This window comes from Rhinolophus sinicus, chromosome 12 (assembly GCF_057876585.1).
Source record: "Rhinolophus sinicus isolate RSI-liver-muscle chromosome 12, RSI-T2T, whole genome shotgun sequence".
NCBI classification, from domain to species: domain Eukaryota; kingdom Metazoa; phylum Chordata; class Mammalia; order Chiroptera; family Rhinolophidae; genus Rhinolophus; species Rhinolophus sinicus.
This window is the reverse complement of record NC_142512.1, coordinates 18,228,475-18,247,411: the sequence shown is the minus strand read 5'-3', so window position 1 is coordinate 18,247,411 and position 18,937 is coordinate 18,228,475. Positions and strand designations below refer to the sequence as shown.

General features: G+C 38.2%; 1 protein-coding gene across 1 annotated transcript in view; it reads right to left on the bottom strand.

Annotated features, from left to right (window-relative positions):
- The window catches only part of METTL16 (methyltransferase 16, RNA N6-adenosine), a 70,502-nt gene that overhangs the window by 13,183 nt on the left and 38,382 nt on the right, over positions 1-18,937 (bottom strand). The window contains exons 6-8 of the mRNA XM_019755521.3: positions 18,722-18,864; positions 9,982-10,051; positions 8,416-8,505 (exon numbers count right to left, since the gene is read on the bottom strand). Of these exons, the coding sequence (XP_019611080.3) occupies positions 8,416-8,505; positions 9,982-10,051; positions 18,722-18,864 (303 nt within the window). The remainder of the gene's footprint in view (positions 1-8,415; positions 8,506-9,981; positions 10,052-18,721; positions 18,865-18,937) is intronic.

Genomic DNA, 18,937 nt, shown 5'->3' with positions numbered 1-18,937 from the left:
AACATGTTAACACCATGGAGATGCACTCAGAAAAATCCGGATGTAAAAAACTGTACAGTACAAATATCCCAGTTTCTTCAGCAAATTACAAAGGAGTGAGTGAGAGAAGTGGGGAAGAAGGGGGGGGGGGGAATAAAGAGGGGGTCATTATAGAGCAAAAGCAATTTAAAGGCTATATCAACCCACTGCAATGTGTAAAACTTACTAAGATTCTAGTTTGATATACTTTAAAATATTTGAGACCATAAGAAAAATCTGATCAACTATAGAGCTGACATGAAGGAATTACTGTTAATTATTTTACGTGTGACTATAGTATTATAGGTACGGTTCTTTTTAGAGAGAATCTGATCTTTTAGAGATAAATATGAAAATAGTTATGGATGAAATAATACACTGTCTGAGTGAGATTTGCTTCAGAATAATCCGGGCAGGAGGAAAGGAATACCTGGGAATACAGATGAAAGAAGAATGGCCGTGAACTGTCAATAGTCGAAGTGGGTGATAGGGAAATGGGAGTTCATTAAACTGCTCTCTTTCTATCTTTTTGTAAATTTGAAATTTTCTGCAATTAAAAAGTTTTCTTAAAAATTCCTTTGCGAAATAAGACAGAAAAAGCAGAGAACCATGTGATTTCACTGATATGTGGTATATAAACCAAAAACAACAAAAGAACAAGACAAATGAGAAACAGAAACTCATAGACACAGACAATAGTTTAGTGGTTACCAGAGGGTAAGGGGGGTGGGGGGTGGGAGATGAGGGTAAGGGGGATCAAATATATGGTGATGGAAGGAGAACTGACTCTGGGTGGTGAACACACAATGGGATTTATAGATGATGTAATACAGAATTGTACACCTGAAATCTATGTAATTTTACTAACAATTGTCACCCCAATAAATTTAAAAAATAAATTATAAAAAAAAAATTCCTTGAATGTGAAAAATCAAATGATAAAGCTTCTAGAATAAAAATAATATGAGAATACATTCTTGTCCTTGAGGTAAAGAAAGGTTTCTTAAATAAGACAAAAAAAGCCTACCCACCACAAAGGAAGACTGGTACATTGGGCTAAATTAAATCTATGATTTTTTGGTTTATCAAAAGATGTTGGCAAGCTATAGTCTGGGAGAAGATAGAAGCAACATATACAACTAAAAGGAGTTTCACATCCAGAAAATATTGAAAATGCCTACAAATCAATTAAAAAAAACACCAAAAAAAAAAAACCTAGTAGTAAAATAGGCAAGAAATCAGACACTCAACATGAAGAGACTATCCAAATAGTTGATAGGTATCTAAAAAGATATTAAACTTCATTAGTTACCAGGAAAGAAAAATTAAAAACACAATGATTTAACTGTTAGGACCTCAAGTGCCAGTGAGAACAGGGAGCACCTGCCAATAGCATCACACACTCAGGGCGTAAACAACCCCTTTCCGAATATTTACTAAAGCTGAACCCACACGCCCTGGCCCAGCAGTTCCACTCCTAGGTTTATACTCAACTGAAATGTAAAATCATGTACAAGAATGTTCACAGAAACATTATTCATAACACCTGCACACTGGAAACAACTCAAATGTCTCTAAACAGTAGAATGGATAAACTGTAGTATATTCATACAATATAGTTACACTGTTCCAAAGGATGAACTCTCCTTCCCACGACAATATGGAGGAATCCCACACACACTATTTGCATGAAAGAAATCAAATACTAAAGACTGCAAACAGGCAAAAAAAATCCATGGTGACAAGCGGTGGGATATTGAGAAAGGAAGGGGTTACTAATTGGGAGTATGAGAGGGAATTTGGGTTACTGGTAAATAAGTCACTAAGATTTAAATTTATAATAGACATATTTTTATAAAAGCATATATCTTTCAATTAAAAAAAAAGTTTACAAAATTACATCTGAATATAAACAGAATCCAGGCAATTGAAACTGTGTAAAGTTGATAAATGAAGAAGCAAAGGTAAAAAGCATATTAACTTTCTGTAATGATAGAAATGTTCCATATCTGTGCTAGCCAATACGTAGCTTCTAGCCACGTGTGGCCATGGAACACTTGAAATGTAGCTAATGAGACTGAGAAACTGAATTTTTAATTTTAGTTAATTTTAATTTAAAGAAGCACATGTGCTAGTGGCCAGCATATTGGACCGCACAGATCAAGAGATACGGAGCACCACCATAGGAACCAGAATCCACGAAAATATTTTCTCTGTGGAGAGTGGAATAGTATAAACAAGTCGAGATTGGTGAGGCCAAGTTGCTTTTATCATCTTCCTCCCCCCTTTCTCCTGCCTCCCTCCCTCCCCCACTCCAGTTCAAGCTGTTGTTTCTCAGTCTAGTTGTGTAGGACACAGCTCCCTGGCCCATGCTGGTATTATGAGCCTTGCGCTCCCCGCCCACTGCTGAGGCAATTGGTCACCAGTCACTGGCCCATGTGGGATTCGAACCGGTGACCTCGGCGTTAGGAGCATGGCGCTCCAACTGGGCTGGCCCACAAATTCTTTTGTACTATATGATGTGTAACTGTCTGTATGGATCACTTAGGCAGAAATTAAAATTTAATTTTAAAAAAGAAACTACTCTTTCTTTTGAGTTTGTGAGGCACTCAAAATTGTTAACAGTGCTTATCTCTGGGGTGGTGGGATTTATGGTCGTTTTTCTTTTCTTTCTTAAAAACATTGTCCATATTTTCTAAAATGTTTACCGTAAGGAAACATTAAAAACGAACAAAAAAACCCAAAACTTAAAAAAAAAAATAGTGCCTCAAACTTAATCCCCTCTTCTCTAAGGAAGGAAGAAAGGTAGAAAAAGGGTGTACTGGTTCAATAAATATTAAGTGCCAAATACTGCAGACTGCTCAAAAAATGTGTAGAATAAATGAATGAATGTATGATTTCTACCCTCAGGGAACTTCCAAATTAATGGATAAATCAAGATGTCTATGGTATAAACATAAATCAGCAAGGCTGGTTTTTAAATAAAGATTTAAATAAACCAACGTTCAAATTCAAGGGAAGGCCATCTGCTTAACGTATTTACCTTGGGAGAATCATCTAGTACAATACTTTAAGAAGCCATGTAATAGTTGTAAGAAATACCTTCCAGCTATTGAAAGAAAAAAACCAAACCCACTTTTAAAGCACAAAGGTATTCCATCTTGGATAACATTCCAAAAAAGCTAGCATGTGGGCTTTGAAAACAATTTTACCAAAATTCCAAACTCCAAAAGAGAATTCCTTTAGGAATGAAAAATAATTATAAGCTGAAACCAAAATAAAATGTTTTGATAAATAGTAATAGAATACATGCAAGACCTACTCCTACTAATCTAACATTGTATTTAATTCTGTGTGCTGCATTTTGGGACTAGAAAGGTAAAAGTAAATGAAAAATTGAAATACTGAACTTAATCTTTTTTATGATTTATAAAATAAACATTATTTGTCATACTTTGTAGAAACAGCAATGGAACTAAATGATAAATATAGGATATCTTCTTAGATTATTGTCAATTTGACTCAATGGTAAAATTCTTCAATTAAAAAAATGAAAACAAACATATATATATTATGGAAGAGAACACAAAATTCAAATGGATTTTAAAGAGAAAAGAGGGGAGTACATGAGCATAGATTACTTTTTTGGGAATTTTATTGTCACCTTGATGCTGAGGGATTTGTAACTTTTCTGCGATAGCTGGTACTTCAGTGGAAAAGTCTAAGAATCACTGTACCATGTGATTTATTGCTTCATTTTCATTCACTTAACAATTATTATTTGAGGACCAGACACTATGTCAGGTTGGTGCCACATAAAAGATACAATAATGGGAATATGAACAAAGTACTATAGTGAACGCAGAACGATCTTAATATCAGTTTAGGAAGAGTCAGGGCAAGCTTCCCAAGAGGTGGTAGCTAAACTAACTTGACAGACGAGGAGTCTGATGGTAAGAAAGGAATCTCCTGGTAAGAAAGTCAATCTCCTATTGACTACCGTGTTTCCCCTAAAATAAGACATAGCCGGACAAACAGCTCTAATGTGTCTTTTGGAGCAAAAATTAATATAAGACTCAATATTATATAATCTTTCTTATATTATGTTATATTATATTATATTATCCAGTCTTATATTATATTAAAGTAATATCAGGTCTTATATTAATTTTTGCTCCAAAAGACGCATTACAGCTGATTGTCTGGCTTATTTTCGGGGCAACACAGTATTTGGCTATTGTCTTTATTTACAAAAAAGGATTTTCAGAGAGCAGTTGCTCAACATTACTGGAGCATCAAATACATGAGTGGGTGAGAAGAAATGGAGGGAAATGATAATACAATATATTTTATTGAGCATTTACATACAGACACTGTGTTAAGTACATTTAATCGTGAAAGGCCTATGAGCAAAGGCTGAACAAGGTCAGCTATAATTCTGGCATCATGAGAAGTCTGTGGGGGCTCATATGGTAGAAGACAGTATAGTAGGGAAAACAGGGAACAGGATGGAAGGGCAAGTCAAGGACAGATTTAGAAGGCCCAAGGAGGAGCCAAATGCCAAGCCCATTGGCAGTAGGTAGCCACTCGGGAGTTTCTGAGCAGAATGGTGAGCTTAGGATGAACCCACGTGACTCGTACTAGGGAAGAGAGGCTGCTGGGGATGGCCTAGAAGCCAGATGATGAGGGCTTACAGTGTAGGTCCTTACATGGTCAGACGGGAGCACAAGGCAGCACTTTGAAAAGCAGAGTATCGCTGACGAGGAGCGCAGGCCATGACTCAGAGCGACCTGGGTTCCAACCTGACTGTTCAGCCTCTCCAGTTCCCCAGTTTACTCATCTAGACGAGGGGGCTAATACCATCTCATTCACCTGACTGTTGTCAGGTTTAGATAAGGTGACATAATGTGCATGAAGCATTCAAATAACAACAAAGATTATATCCAGTGCTTCAAATCTACTAACTCTATGAATGTCCTGCTCGCAATGTTGCGCCTTAGTACAAGTCCTGTGTCATTCCTTTTCACATTCAGCAAACAGTTACTGAGCACCAGCCACAAGGCAGACACGGACAATTCCTCCTCCATGAGGTCGTCTCTGATGAGCTCAGTCGGAACCGCCGCCTTTTCTGAAGTCCTTAACTCCCAACTGTTCTTGTCCCTACCATTCGTTTCAGTACTTACTCATACATAATTTTGCATCAGTGCTTCATGTGTTTTTTTCTCTCCCCTAAAACGAATCATTGTAAAGGACAGAAAAATCGTGTCTTATTTCTTTGGTATTATCTCAATGAAGATCATACTTCATAACAAAAGTAACTAAGAGGGTCCTTAGCTTTGGGTTTGCTCAAGAGCTCAGCTGCCTCATCATCACATCTGTGTTACAGCATAATGTAGAATTGCCTAGTATAGTACTGGTCTTCAAACCATTTTTTAACAGCGACGCCTCTCAACAAATAAAACCAATACATAATACTGTTAAAAGCAGATCATCTCTGACTGAAATGAGAGTGAGGCCTGAAGTATCAACCTGATGTCCTCGCCCAACTGTCCTCCCCTGGGGTACCCCTGAGGGATCCCTAATCTACCTGGAACTAGTTTGGAAACCTATGCAGTAAGCAGAGCACTGTCAGGAGACCCCAACTCTGAAACTGACAAGGCTATCTAATTAATTTGACCCCTTCCCTCCACCTGCTCTCCAAAAGTCCTGCTAGTTATTACTCCCTAGGCAAGAAAGTCCCAGGAAATAAATGTCTTGAATGCACGGGAAGAGTTTTCTTTTCTTTTTTTTTTTGAACGCAGGGGAAAACATTTTAAAACCAGAGTTCCTGGGCAATGCGCATACCAAGAGTGCACAACTTACTAGATCCACATTATTTTTCCTTTTTGTTTTAACGAGCGTCAAACCTCTGAAAGCAAAGCAAAGCTAAAATAACGCCCAGAGCAATTACTCGAGAAGCTGGGACAAAGAGGCATTCTAAGGGGCTTGTTAAAAATTCTATAAAGAACAGTCCTTACAAGATGCTTCCTTACATCCATCAATAGTCAGAAATGATTGTACAAAAATTCTATCCACATTAGGACTCGTCTTTTTGCTGCTAAAATAAATCAGACAAGAGCAACGGGCGTAGTGGAGGCACTTGAATCAGCAGGGAATTGGAATTTTTCAGATTCAGCACCAACAGAAAGGAGTCGTAGGCCTGAGATAAGTGAAAACAGAAGTTGCCATAGTAACTTGCACATTTACCCTAAAAAGGCGGGAGTGGGGGGGGTGGGAAAGTAGGTCAATATTTCTGCTTAACTAGCTCTAGTTCTTGGCTTCCACTCCTCACTAAAGCAGCATCCTCTTCCCTCCCCACCCCCTGAGGAGCAAGAGGGGGAAAGTCAGGTGATAGTCACCCCTGCAAAAAGCAAGGTAGAGGGAAGGAGCACCAAAAGGACAGCCCACTAAAAGCCTCGCGAGTGCCCTAGGACTACCCCTGGGAAAGCAGTTGCTGGGGAAGGGCGCCAGTGCTAAGAAACTGTTGCTGGGTTACCACAAATCAGAAATTGCCCTTTTCCCTGTAGCAGTTTAAGTGCACCTAATGGAACACTTGGGAATGCATTATAACAGCTTTGGGTTGGGGTAGTGGAGGGGAGGAATGAGTACGCTGGCATGGGAGAAACCTGAGGCCCTTAGCAAGACGCATTCTTTGATGGTGGAAACTATGAACAGGGCTCGAGAAGGGCCTGAAAGACAGATAGGGAGGGAGGAAGCTCAGAGGGCTCCTTTTCAAAATAAGCTGCTTTTGCGAACATAGAAACATAGTGCCCTTCGAAACTTTGAATTGAAATAGCTACGAACCCAAGACAGCAAGAACAACTCTGGCCTCTGAGATGGCCTGGAGGGTGCCCGCGCTCAGTGCCAGCTCTTCCACCTGCAGTGCCAACAGATGTGGGAAGCGAGTGAAACAGAAACCACTTGGAGACCATTTTCCTGCAGTTGTTAAGTGTCTGCAAAGAATAACCTAGGGCATTACTGATGATTTTAACCATGTGGTGTGAAAGCCCTGGTATTCTAGAAGATGACAGAAATAGGAGGGAGGTTCGAAAAGCAGAAACATCTTTTTTAACCAGTGAACATTTCACACTCTAACCGCTAGGTAGCCCACAGCACTCATTGTACAGACGTGGGTCTAGGTTTCCATGAGACAGGCCATTCAAACTTGACTGGGAAACCTACTTCAACCCAGCAGCACAGCTAGCTGCAGCGCACAGCACGGGCAGGCTCAGTTTCAAATTTGGGCTCATGCACTCCAAATGATCTGCAAATTGTCCCGTTGTACTTCTGCGCATCTCTCTACTCCTCTGCCCTATGAGAGGAGGGAAAGAGGCTCATACATACACAGCACCATGTAAGGCCTGTGCAGACCGCGAGTGGCCCCGACCTTGGGAGAGGAGCACCGAGAGGAAGCCGACCAGACGGACAGGGGATCAGAAATCTGAAGGACCAGGTACTAGGCCTCCATCAATCCCATGGGGACATCTGACACTAATAAAAAAATTTTGTAAAAGAAAAGAAAAGAAAAAAAAAACCCCACGGGCAGAAGGAGCACAGGCCAAGCAATGCGGCAAAAACTTAAGGGGGGAATCCCACTCCAGGCAACAATAAGTGAATCACTCCTGCGAGAACAAATGGATGCTATCCTATTGCGACCTCTAGGTACAGCCCAGAAAATTTATTCAGTCTCACCAGTTCATAAGCATTTTTCCTTTACATACAGCAGCAGAGGGGGGAAAGCAGAAGTTTGTGGAATGAATCATTTTTTAAAACGTTCCATTACAGAAAATGTTCAAGCTCAAGCACAAAGTAGAGAGAATAGGACAATGACCTATCACCCACTTCAAAAATGATCAATACAGCTAATCCGAAAGCCAAGATAGGGATCATTCTAGTGAAGGGTTCTAAGTGTTACACATCAAAAGCCTGCAACCCAAAATGGCCATTTCTATAGTCACCCAGGAACCCTAGGAGACAGCTACTCTAGGAAAGCAACAGTAGGAAAGGGAAATAAACAGACTTCCAGTTCAATTCTTGAGGAATGTCCAACAGGATAATTATACCCACAAGGTGTTTCTGTAAGATACATTACCTGAATTTGCAATTCCTAAGAGATGCACTTCCAATTCATTAATGTTTGCTAAGCAAGAATCACCACATTGCAGCAACCCACGGGAAAGACACCATGGTCACCAAAATCAGCCTTCCAGAACTGCGTCTTTACAACCACTTTCATTCTGACATAAGCTGGTGGGACCAACTTCAGGGAAACAGAACAGTACGAATTTAGTGTACTTATGACCTACTAAACCCACCACGTGCTGGCATTTGGAAACGCAGAGCAAGGTCTCTACTTACTGGTACTGTTACATCATCATAAAAACTCCAAGCTAAGGCCCATCGCATTGTCCGACCTTGACAGAATTCAGTGTAGGTGACTTTAGGAACCTGAAACCAACGAACACAGTATCTCATCAAATTGAGGTCATTCTACCAATATGTTTCTGGCTGCTGCCTCATGTTAAATTATTGGTGTTGCTCTTTCTTTTTATCAGTTAACAAACGCTACTATCCAACAACAGTTATGCACAGCTGCCTAATAATGAATAAATTATCTCGCAACAAAGTTGTGCTTTTTTCCCCTCCCATAAAACATTTCAGAGAATTTATAGTTCTGGCTTGGAAGTGCAAATATATTAAACACCTAAAACACAGCTCTTCAGAGAATCATTGGCAAAATTATTCAAATGGTTTTCTGTTTTCTCTTTTTTTAAGAAAGAGAGCCACCAAAGGCTAGCTAGACACAGCTATGTAGTCTCCCTTTCGTCCATCAGATTTTGGGAAAGAAAATGCAACTACTTTGTAATTGTCACAATTTTAACAAAGAAAAGGGATGGTAGGGAAAATAGAATGAGTAGAGGTGTCAGAGAATAACCAGAAATCAGAAACTTGGTTTCTACCGCTGACCCCACATCTGATCTCTTCTCTGAAAAGTCATCCTGCTCATTCTTACTCAAGCCAAAACACCATAAACTGGGAGGGGAGTCAGAGGGGAGTAGTTATTCATCACTTGCTTTTCAAAACAGAAGGGGCTGATTGCACCATAGTGGGAAGCACACTGGATGGAGGATCATTCTGGTTCTAGCTGCTCTTAGATAACTAGACTCGTGACCCAGAACAAGCCCCTTAACTTATGTAGCCTTGAGTTTCTGCAATTATAAAGGAGTCAGGTGCGATGTCAGTGGTAGGTAAACACCAGGTTTTTTGATTTCTGGGTTCTCTCTGATATTCTCTCTCTCTCTTTTTTTATATATCAAGGTAATACTGGTCTCACAGAATGAGTTGAAAGTGTTTTTCCTCGGTTTTCTGAAAGAGTTGTGATGAATTAGTGTTTTCTTCTTTTAAATATATATATATTTTTTCCAAGTCAAGTTGTTGTCCTTTCAATCTTAGTTGTGTAGGGTGTTGGTTCAGCTTCAAGTTGTTGTCCTTTCTGTCTTAGTTGTGGAGGGCACAGCTCAGCTCCAGGTCCAGTTGCCGTTGCTAGTTGCAGGGGGCACAGCCCATCATCCCTTGCGGGACTCAGGAATTGAACTGGCAACCTTGTGGTTGAGAGCCCACTGGCCCATGTGGGAATCGAACCGGCAGCCTTCGGAGTTAGGAGCATGGAGCTCTAACCGCCTGAGCCATCGGGCCGGCCCTGATATTCTACTTATCCTGTTTTCTCACCCTTTCTTTAAGTAATTGTCAAAGAAGGCCTTGTTTTAATAATTTGTAAAAAGGCCCTTTTAGCCTTAAAATTAAAAACTAAACAAGCAAAAATAAAACAAAAACCCACTTAGAGTTTTAAGGTATAAAGGAAAATTCTATACTCCAACTACCATTAAAAGTAGATACACAAGAATAATAATGACAAAGGCTTACCCCTTGTATGCGAAGTTCTTCCTTCAGAGGAGCAAGGCTGCATTTCTTTCCCAGCATACAGCTATACCACCTAGGGGGAAAAAAAATCAGACAAAATACCATTTACGTGGATACATTTTTAAATTAAGCATTACTTAAGTAAACAAGATGAGAACAGCAGCAAACAGATACTGAGTTAAGTTACAAGTGACAATAATTAAAACTGTATATAATGTACTTAAACAAAAAATAAATCTAGCTAATAAAAACAAGCCCAAAGCAACTTAAAACAACAAAAACCGCTAAGTCTCTCCAGTGATTCTGGGTTGTTATGAACTTGGAAAGAGGGTGACAGAGAGAGATGTCGCATGTGTGATGCTCAGAATATAGGCCACTTATTCTTAGAGCAGGAATCAGTTAATAAGTAACAATAAAAATAAGTGTACCTAAAACTAATATAATGCTGTGTGTCACTCATACCTCAATTGAAAAAAAACACACCATGTACTGTATAAATACTGTTCTCACCATATTAAGGGAAGTTATAAAATCTAGCGTGAACCTGTATTTTGAGATGCCCTCACCTGCAAATAATTTAAGGATATATATTACATTAGAGTTTCAACAGGACATGAAATCAATTTCTTCTATAGTAAATACAAAGGGTGCCAAAAAAACGTATACACATTTTAAGGAAGGAAAAAATTATTAAAATTATGCTGATGGTAACCACTTTGAGCAACGCTTGTAACTGCAGAAGTCAAACTTTTATTCAGCTTTTGTTATCAGTATGTATTGAGTATTACAATTTTAATACAGTTTTTTCCTTTCTTAAAATGTGTATACATTTTTTTTTGGCATCCTCTGTACAAATCCAAAAAAGGGAGTATACAGAAGATGGAGTGAACTAGTTAAATGATAAAGGGACAGAATTTATTTCTTCTGATTAATCTAAAAAGTTTGCGAAATGAAATTTATACAGCATTTCTCTTTAGCCTATGAAGGATTTAACTACTATGGGAATTACACTTCCATCATAAAAAAAAATAGGAAACTGGACAAAATATATGAAACAATTGTTTTCCAGACATTGAACAACTGCAGTGAAGACCTATAATGTCAGAGCGAGAGAGAAAAAAAAAATGAGTCCTACAACTGCCAGAGCTTATTGCTAAAGGAAATTTCCAAGCTGCAATGCAGGGAAAGAAAACTCAAACAGAGCCCAATAATCTTGGGCTGAATTGATGAGATAGATGTTGGAATTCAGAGAGGTCAAGGCAGCAAGGCTTTGAATAGCAAAATACAAGGAGCTGCATAGAGAGAGAATTCTGGGCATCCGCAGAGGGGGTCCCTGGAATATTTTGCAGAATGATCTGCACACGTGGGGTGGAACTCCGTGGGGGCTAGGGAGAGAACTCACTCCCAGAAAGCAGTAAGCTCTACAATTCCTGGAGTTCAGACAGAGACAGGACTAGTCTGTGGTTCTACTAGTGAGAGCAGAAGGCCCTTGTTAATAAAAGGGGTATCTATGTAGTAAGAGTTCAGGAAAGGATACGGCTTTGTAACAGGGCTAGAGGCTATTCTATATGTACCCTAATGAAGCTTAAAAGCAAGACTCAAAAACTGATCACAAGTAACTTAACAAAGCATCAGAACAAAGGCCAACACTCTTTAAAAGGGATACAGTAAAACACAGCACCTAAAAACATAGTACCTACGATGTCTATCAGCCAATAAAAAATTACCAGATATTAAAAGAAGCAGGAAAATGACTCACAACCAGGATAAAAAAAAAATCAATCATTAGAAACAGACCAATACTTATTTCACTCAGCATAATACCCTTTAGGTCCACCCATGTTATAGCAAATGGCAAGATTTGGCTCTTTTTTGTGGCTGAGTAATATTCCATTGTATATATGTACCACTTCTTTAGTTCCATTTCTTTAGTTAGAATATGAAAGATATGCTCAGGCTGGGTAGTTTGCAATCTCTAAGAATTGGCTAGCACAAGGAGGGGCAGTATCGCTCCATCCAGAAAGATTTTCAAAGTCTCACAACATCATAATACACAGAAAATTTAAAATATTTACAACACAAAGCCAAACACAAAAATCTATTAGATGGGTGCAAAAGTAATTGCAGTTTAAAAGGTTAAAAATTGCACACCGGCCCAGTGGCTCAGGCAGTTGGAGCTCTGTGCTCCTAACTCCGAAGGCTGCTGGTTTAATTCCCAGTGGGCTCTCAACCACAAGGTTGCCAGTTCGATTCCTCAACTCCCACAAGGGATGGTGGGCAGCGCCCCCTGCAACTAAGATTGAACATGGCACCTTGAGCTGAGCTGCAGCTGAGCTCCCAGATGGCTCAGTTGGTTGGAGCACATCCTCTCAACCAAAAGGTTGCCGGTTCGACTTCCGCAAGGGATGGTGGGCTCTGTGCCCCCTGCAACTAGCAATGGCAACTGGACCTGGAGCTGAGCTGCGCCCTCCACAACTAAGACTGAAAGGATGACAACTTGAAGCTGAACGGCACCCTCCACAACTAAGATTGAAAGGACAGAAACTTGACTTGGAAAAAAGTCCTGGAAGTACACACTGTTCCCCAATAAAGTCCTGTTCCCTTTCCCCAATAAAATCTTTAACAAAATAAAAAGGTTAAAAATTGCAAAAACCACAATTACTTTCGCATCAACCTAATACATTCTGCATGATTCCATTTATATGAAAGTCTAGAACAGGCAAAACTATTTGACAGAATCATCAGTGGTCACTGGAGGATGGGCTAGGTTATGGACAGACTGCAAAGGAGCACTAGGGAACTTTTTAGAGTGGTGGAAATGTCCTACATCTTGATTGTGGTGGTAGCCATGTACACATTTGTCAAAACTCATCAAACTGCATACTTCCAATTGGAGAATTTTACTGTATGCAAGTTATACCTCAATAAAACTGATATAACATAAATTTCTAAACGTGATGTATCATATACTTTCAAATAAAAAGAATAGTTAATAAATGTTTTGCACATTTCTTTTTTGTTTGTAACATGGCTTAGTTACACCAGCAATACAGACTCTGTATCCTGTGTTTTTCAACAAGCATCATACAGTCACTCCTAAGTCATTTGATATCCACCTAATTGCACATTATTTTTAAAGAGAAATTTCAAATTGAGGAGATATGTATTCAATATTTATTTGTTTACATACAAAATAGCTACTATGAAGGTGAATTTTAAAGTGACAAATTCTAAGTGACTTTAGGAGCATCTAAAGACATGTATTAAGTTAAAACTATATAAAATTGCCATTTTTCTCAGTTGAAAATTGTTGACGACTGGCAATTTCATATGATTCAACCTAACACATTAAATAAAGTATTAATTGTATAAGTATGACTAATACTATTACATTGTTTTAGAAATAGTGTGCATTAACCAATATTTTGTTTTCTTTGTTTGTAGGTTCAACATGTGACTGCCCCTATTTTTGTTTAGTCAATCCCGTTTTTCTTTCAAAATACAAAGAAATAATTGTTCTACCTAATCTACTTTAAACAAACCTGGGTAAATTTACTTAGAGCATAATCAATTTCATTTGGTGGTTTTAAAATGTTTGGAAGAAAAAGAATATGCTCCCTTTAAAAAGACAGTATATAAATGGAGAAACCAGGAATTAAAAGCCTTTGGTATGTTAGGAACAAGATGAAGAAAAAGAAATTAAGACCAATTAGTCCTCACGTAGTAACAGTATAAAATCGGTTAATTAACACCTCTCCTTTAAAATTAGCGTTCCTGATTAGATCAGATCACCAGAAGCCAAGAAATGGCCCAGAACAGAGACAAAAGATACTGTAAATTTCCTCAGGAGATGAAGGAAAGCAAATATTTAGATAAACAAGGCTTCTCATAGTTAAATGTCATTGGTACTTGATGTTCATATTTCTTTAAACCCTTGCTATAAGGCGAATCTTTTAAGATTTAACCTCATCAATATATTTACTATTTTCTGCAAGTTATATTTCTTAGACAAAAAGCAGAAGTAACTGGGTGTATTAAAAATTCTGTGTTAACTTCACTTAAAAAAAAAAAGCCTACCCAATAGATTTTAGTTACTCTCAACAGGATCTTGTGACAACTAATCAAAATCCAAGTAGAAAAAAAATTAACAAAAGGAAGATCTAGTTACCCAGGAGACTTTGAACCCATTATACTATTTTAGTGATGAAAGCAGCACTCTAGTCATTACAGCATTTAGCAATTTCTCTAAAACAGCAGGTTTCAAGAAAACGTATTCTGAAATAATTTCAAACATACAAGAGTTGCAAGATTAGTACAAATGATTGTGGTATATACCTCACTCCCATTCATCGATTGCTCCATTTGCTTGCTCTATGTCTGTGGCTTTTTTCTAAACCATTTAAGAGTTAGTTACAGACATCACCATGCCCCTTTAACCCTAAATATTTTGCCATGTATGTTTTAAAAACAAGGGCATTTCTCTTTCATAACCACAGAAGAGTTATCAAATTGGAAAATGTAACACCCATACAATACTATTATCTGGAATACAGTCCATATTCAAATTTCACCAATTATCCCAATAATGTCTTTCAAGACAATTGTTTCCCCTGATGCAAGAGCCAATCTAGGATCATGCATTTCATTTACGTGTCAAGTCTCTTTAGTCTCTCAATCTGGAGCAATTCTTAGGTCTTTTTTTTCTTTCATGACCTTAATATTTTTGAAGGATTGTCTTACAAAATCCCTCAAGTAGGTTTGTCTGAAGTTTCCTCCTAGCTTGATTCAGGTTGTCATTTTGGGCATGAAGAGCTGAGCGCTGCTGTCGAGAACTTCCAGGTGCCTCGGATCAGGTGGTGATCACCTGGTCAAAGTGCTCCCCCCAGGTTTCTCCACTGTAAAGTTACCACATTTCTCTTTGTAATTATAAGTCATTTGTGGGGAGATATAATACTTTGAAATGATGCAAATGTCCTGCTTCTCTTTGTTGATCCTTCCACAAATCAATTATTACTATAATGAACGCAAAATGGTGATTTTTTTTCTAACTTCATTATTCCTGCTACATTTATTAGTTGGCATTCTACTGTAACAAAGAGCATCTTCTCTATCCCCCTTATGTATTTCACTTGCTTATTTTATTCAGTGGGTCATAATCCATTACTGTCATTATCCATTATGAACTAATACTACCCTATACACGGCTTGAGCTGGCGCCTACATTCTTCTGACATTTAATACTGTAAAAGGTATTAATCCATCCTTATAGACCAGGAAAATGGAAGTGGTTTACCCTTTTATAAAGGCAAGTCAAATTCACAGCAGAACTGGACAGTCTTTCAGCTGGAGAATTAACTAAAAGTTCAGTTATGAAATCTACAATTGTTCCCTGCAACTATTACTTCTAGCACCCCATAACTACACAAGTATCTAGTTAAAAAAAAAAAAAAAAATACGGAAAGGGAGGGGAAGCTCTACATTAACGTGAAATAACAAAGTACCTGTAACATTTCCTTTTAACACCATGGACCTTAGCATTTAAATCTACTGGATTCCCTAAAACGGTCAAGAGTTAAGATGATCATATTTAATATTCATTATTATTATTAATTATATCAAATACACATTCATTTAATTCTATGACTACCCTACGAGGTAGCTATTGTTATTCCATTTTACCAATGAGATTTACCAAATTTTAAACAAAATTTAAGTCAAAGAATCACATTTTAAAAAAGCCCAGATTATTACATTTATCTGTCCATCACCAAATACATGGATTACACCTAAATCTAAGAAGTATCCACCATCTGGCAGGGGGTAGGGAATGGAAAGGAAAACGCATAAAAAGGGAGAATGGGTGAAACCAGTATTAAGTTGGAACTCTGTCAGATACAGATCTCTGGTACCCGGAAAAATCGTAAAATCACTGCCATAAAGGGCATCAGTTATAGACATACCGACCACTGACAAGAGTGGAATCCAGGCCATGAGGAGTTTGATAAAGTCTGCTAATTTATTTAGAAGGTTAGGGGAATGAGTCTCTAAAAATGAAAATTAAGTAAGCTCAAGTCACAGGCACAAAAAGTGAAAGGTAAGGATGAGAAGCACTTGCAAAGTTTCATCAGTGATAGAATGGCTGTCTAATGTTATACGTCAATTACAGCTCAAGTGAAAAAAAAAAAAGGTTGTCCAATGAGAAGGCCAATTGCAGGCTGGGCTGCAGAGGCTGCACGGGGTGGTGGAAAGAGCACTGGGCCAGAACCAGGAGATCGGGGTCCCAAGTCTCTAATCTGCACGACTAAGAGGCTGTATAACCATCCCGCCAAGACCTCCCAGCTGCAAAATTCCTTAAGATACAAAACTGCAGTTGCTACTGGTGAGGCATCTGAGTGCCATCACTGAAATCAGTCTAACAAACTGCACTTATTTTTTTCCCTATAATGTTACAAATCTTGCTTAGCTGCTGCACTTCTTCAGGAACAAGAAAAAAGTCTAGAGGGATAAGAAGCAGATGGATTAAAATACTTGTTTTTAATGCATTATTTTTTGGAGCTTCAAAATATGCAGTTTCCAAAGCATGCTAAAATTTGAGAATTACACAGTGGAGTAAATATTATGTCAACTATACAAATATGCAGGAAGACTTGAACAGGTAATATGTACAAATGAAAGCTGTCATGGCACAATGAGAAATTGTAAACAATGTCTACAAGTAATACTCTTTCAAAACACAAGCTCTATTTTAGTTTCAATAAAAATCACTTCATTTCTTCCCTTCCTTTTATGGTCCCTCTCAACTTGCTTGAGTCCTAACACAGCAGACAAGACTACTGAAGCCTGTTTTTAATACATCACAACTGGGTAGGTAAGGTGACACCAACCTCAAAATAGTCAACTCTCAAGAAATAAGACAGGCTCTAGCAATTTATCCTTCCTAGCAAACGTATGCCTTTCATTCAGTTTGGGGGCTGCCACAGAGCCAGGTGCAGGCAGACTTGGAACATATTGATCAATTTCTCTCCCTCAGAATGATGTTCCTTTACAACATATTTTTGTAGTTCAAATGGGACTTTGGAAATAATAGAAATGTACTGATTAAATGCCTCCTGAAAACAACCTTCCCCATTTTCCTGGTTTAGTTTCAGTCCCCTCAAAAGCTGACAGATACTGAAATGGTCACACGGCCCGGGTTACCTCTTGTCACGAGTTCCAGGCTCTGCTACCTTTTTTAAGTTCATTTTACTTACGCAGACTCTTCTCAGTTCTCACTGTAATTTAAGTCTCACTCTTCTTCATACCTTAATGTATCTTTGAAGGAATCAATTTAAAGCAAAAATTTAGTAATCTTTTGGCTTCAACGATGTGTAAATTTTCTAAGACACACCATCCAACAATCCAGTTGCTTTCCACAAATATTTAAATAAATTCACACTTAACAAATCAGAATATTTATTGATTTCAGAATTGGCCTTTTTCTAAAAGCAGCAGCTTTAAACACCTATAAATCCAAAAGAAAAAAAGAGTCTTCCCTATTCAGCAATGCCACTTCTGGAAATATGTCCAAAAGAATTGAAAGCAGGGTCTTAGGAGATATTTGCACACCTGTGTTTGTAGCAACATTATCCACAGTAGCCAAAAGGTGGAAGCCACCCAAGTGTCCATCAACAGATGAATGGGATAAACAAAATGTGGTGTACACATACCATATCAGCCTTAAAAAGGAAATTCGGACACACACTATAACTAGATGAACACTGAGGAGAGGATGCTAAGTGAAAGAAGCTAGTCACAAAAGTACAAAAACTATTATGATTCCACTTACATACGGTACCTACAATAGTCCAATTCTTTGAGACAAAAAGTAGAATGGTGGTTGCCAGGAGTTGGGAGGAAAGGGGAATGGGATGTTGTTTAATGGATACAGAATTTTACTTTTCCAAGGAGAAACAATTCTGGAGATTAGCTGCACAACAATGTGAATGTACTTAACATTACTGAACAGTACACTTTAAAAATGGTTAAGATGGTACATTTTGTTATGTGTATTTTAGCACACTTTTTAAAAATCTTCTTTATGTCCCAAAGCTAAATCATACAGTGGAAAGCCCTTTTAGTTTGAACTACTGCATTATCCATCATTTCAACAACACTTGGCAGGGTGAGAAGTCAAGCAAGACAAATAGCTCTTTTTGAGTACCTTATGCTGCTTAATGACAGGTGTGTTGTCCAAAATAATTAGCTTTTAAAAAAGAACAGACTTAACTCTCCTCTGGCACTGGTTAGTGATCTCAGTTTCCCTTCATTAAGTTCTTGACAGCTCAATGTCCTCACATCTGTCACTGTTTGGGATACCGATTCCAAGAACATAAATTGCTTCAAGGACTAGGCAACAAATTTATTCTGGTTCATGGGACAGATCTGAACCCATCTGTTTTCTAATCAAAAGCCATATTTGAATCAGTATTGTTCCATCACAGTACCGAAAGGAAAGCAATACGATCATATGGTATTTTCCTCCTTTCTTTCCATGTAGTATAGATGATTACAGGAAACACAAATAAATTAAAGGCATGAGAGCATCCTCAGAAACAGGGTCTTTGCAGACTGTAGGATCTGCTACCTTTTCAGTTTTTATAGGTTTATTCTTTAGACCACCATGGTTACATTTACTGTAAGTGACATGGTTTCTTTGAGAATCACATAGAGGGAAAATACTCCCATACTGTAATAATCAACTTACCTCAATCTTTTTTTAAGTTGTAAACTGTCATGGATGATCCTTTTAACAAACTCTAATTCACCTCCTTCTGCCATGATCTCTGTGATACCACCTGTATTGACAGAACTAGGTGGAGGTCTTCGAGGATTTCGAGAATTTACTCCCTGAACAACAACAAAAAACCCTGGTGAAAAATTTTTAGACCTGAAGACCAAGTCTTCCACTATAGTTTAGTTC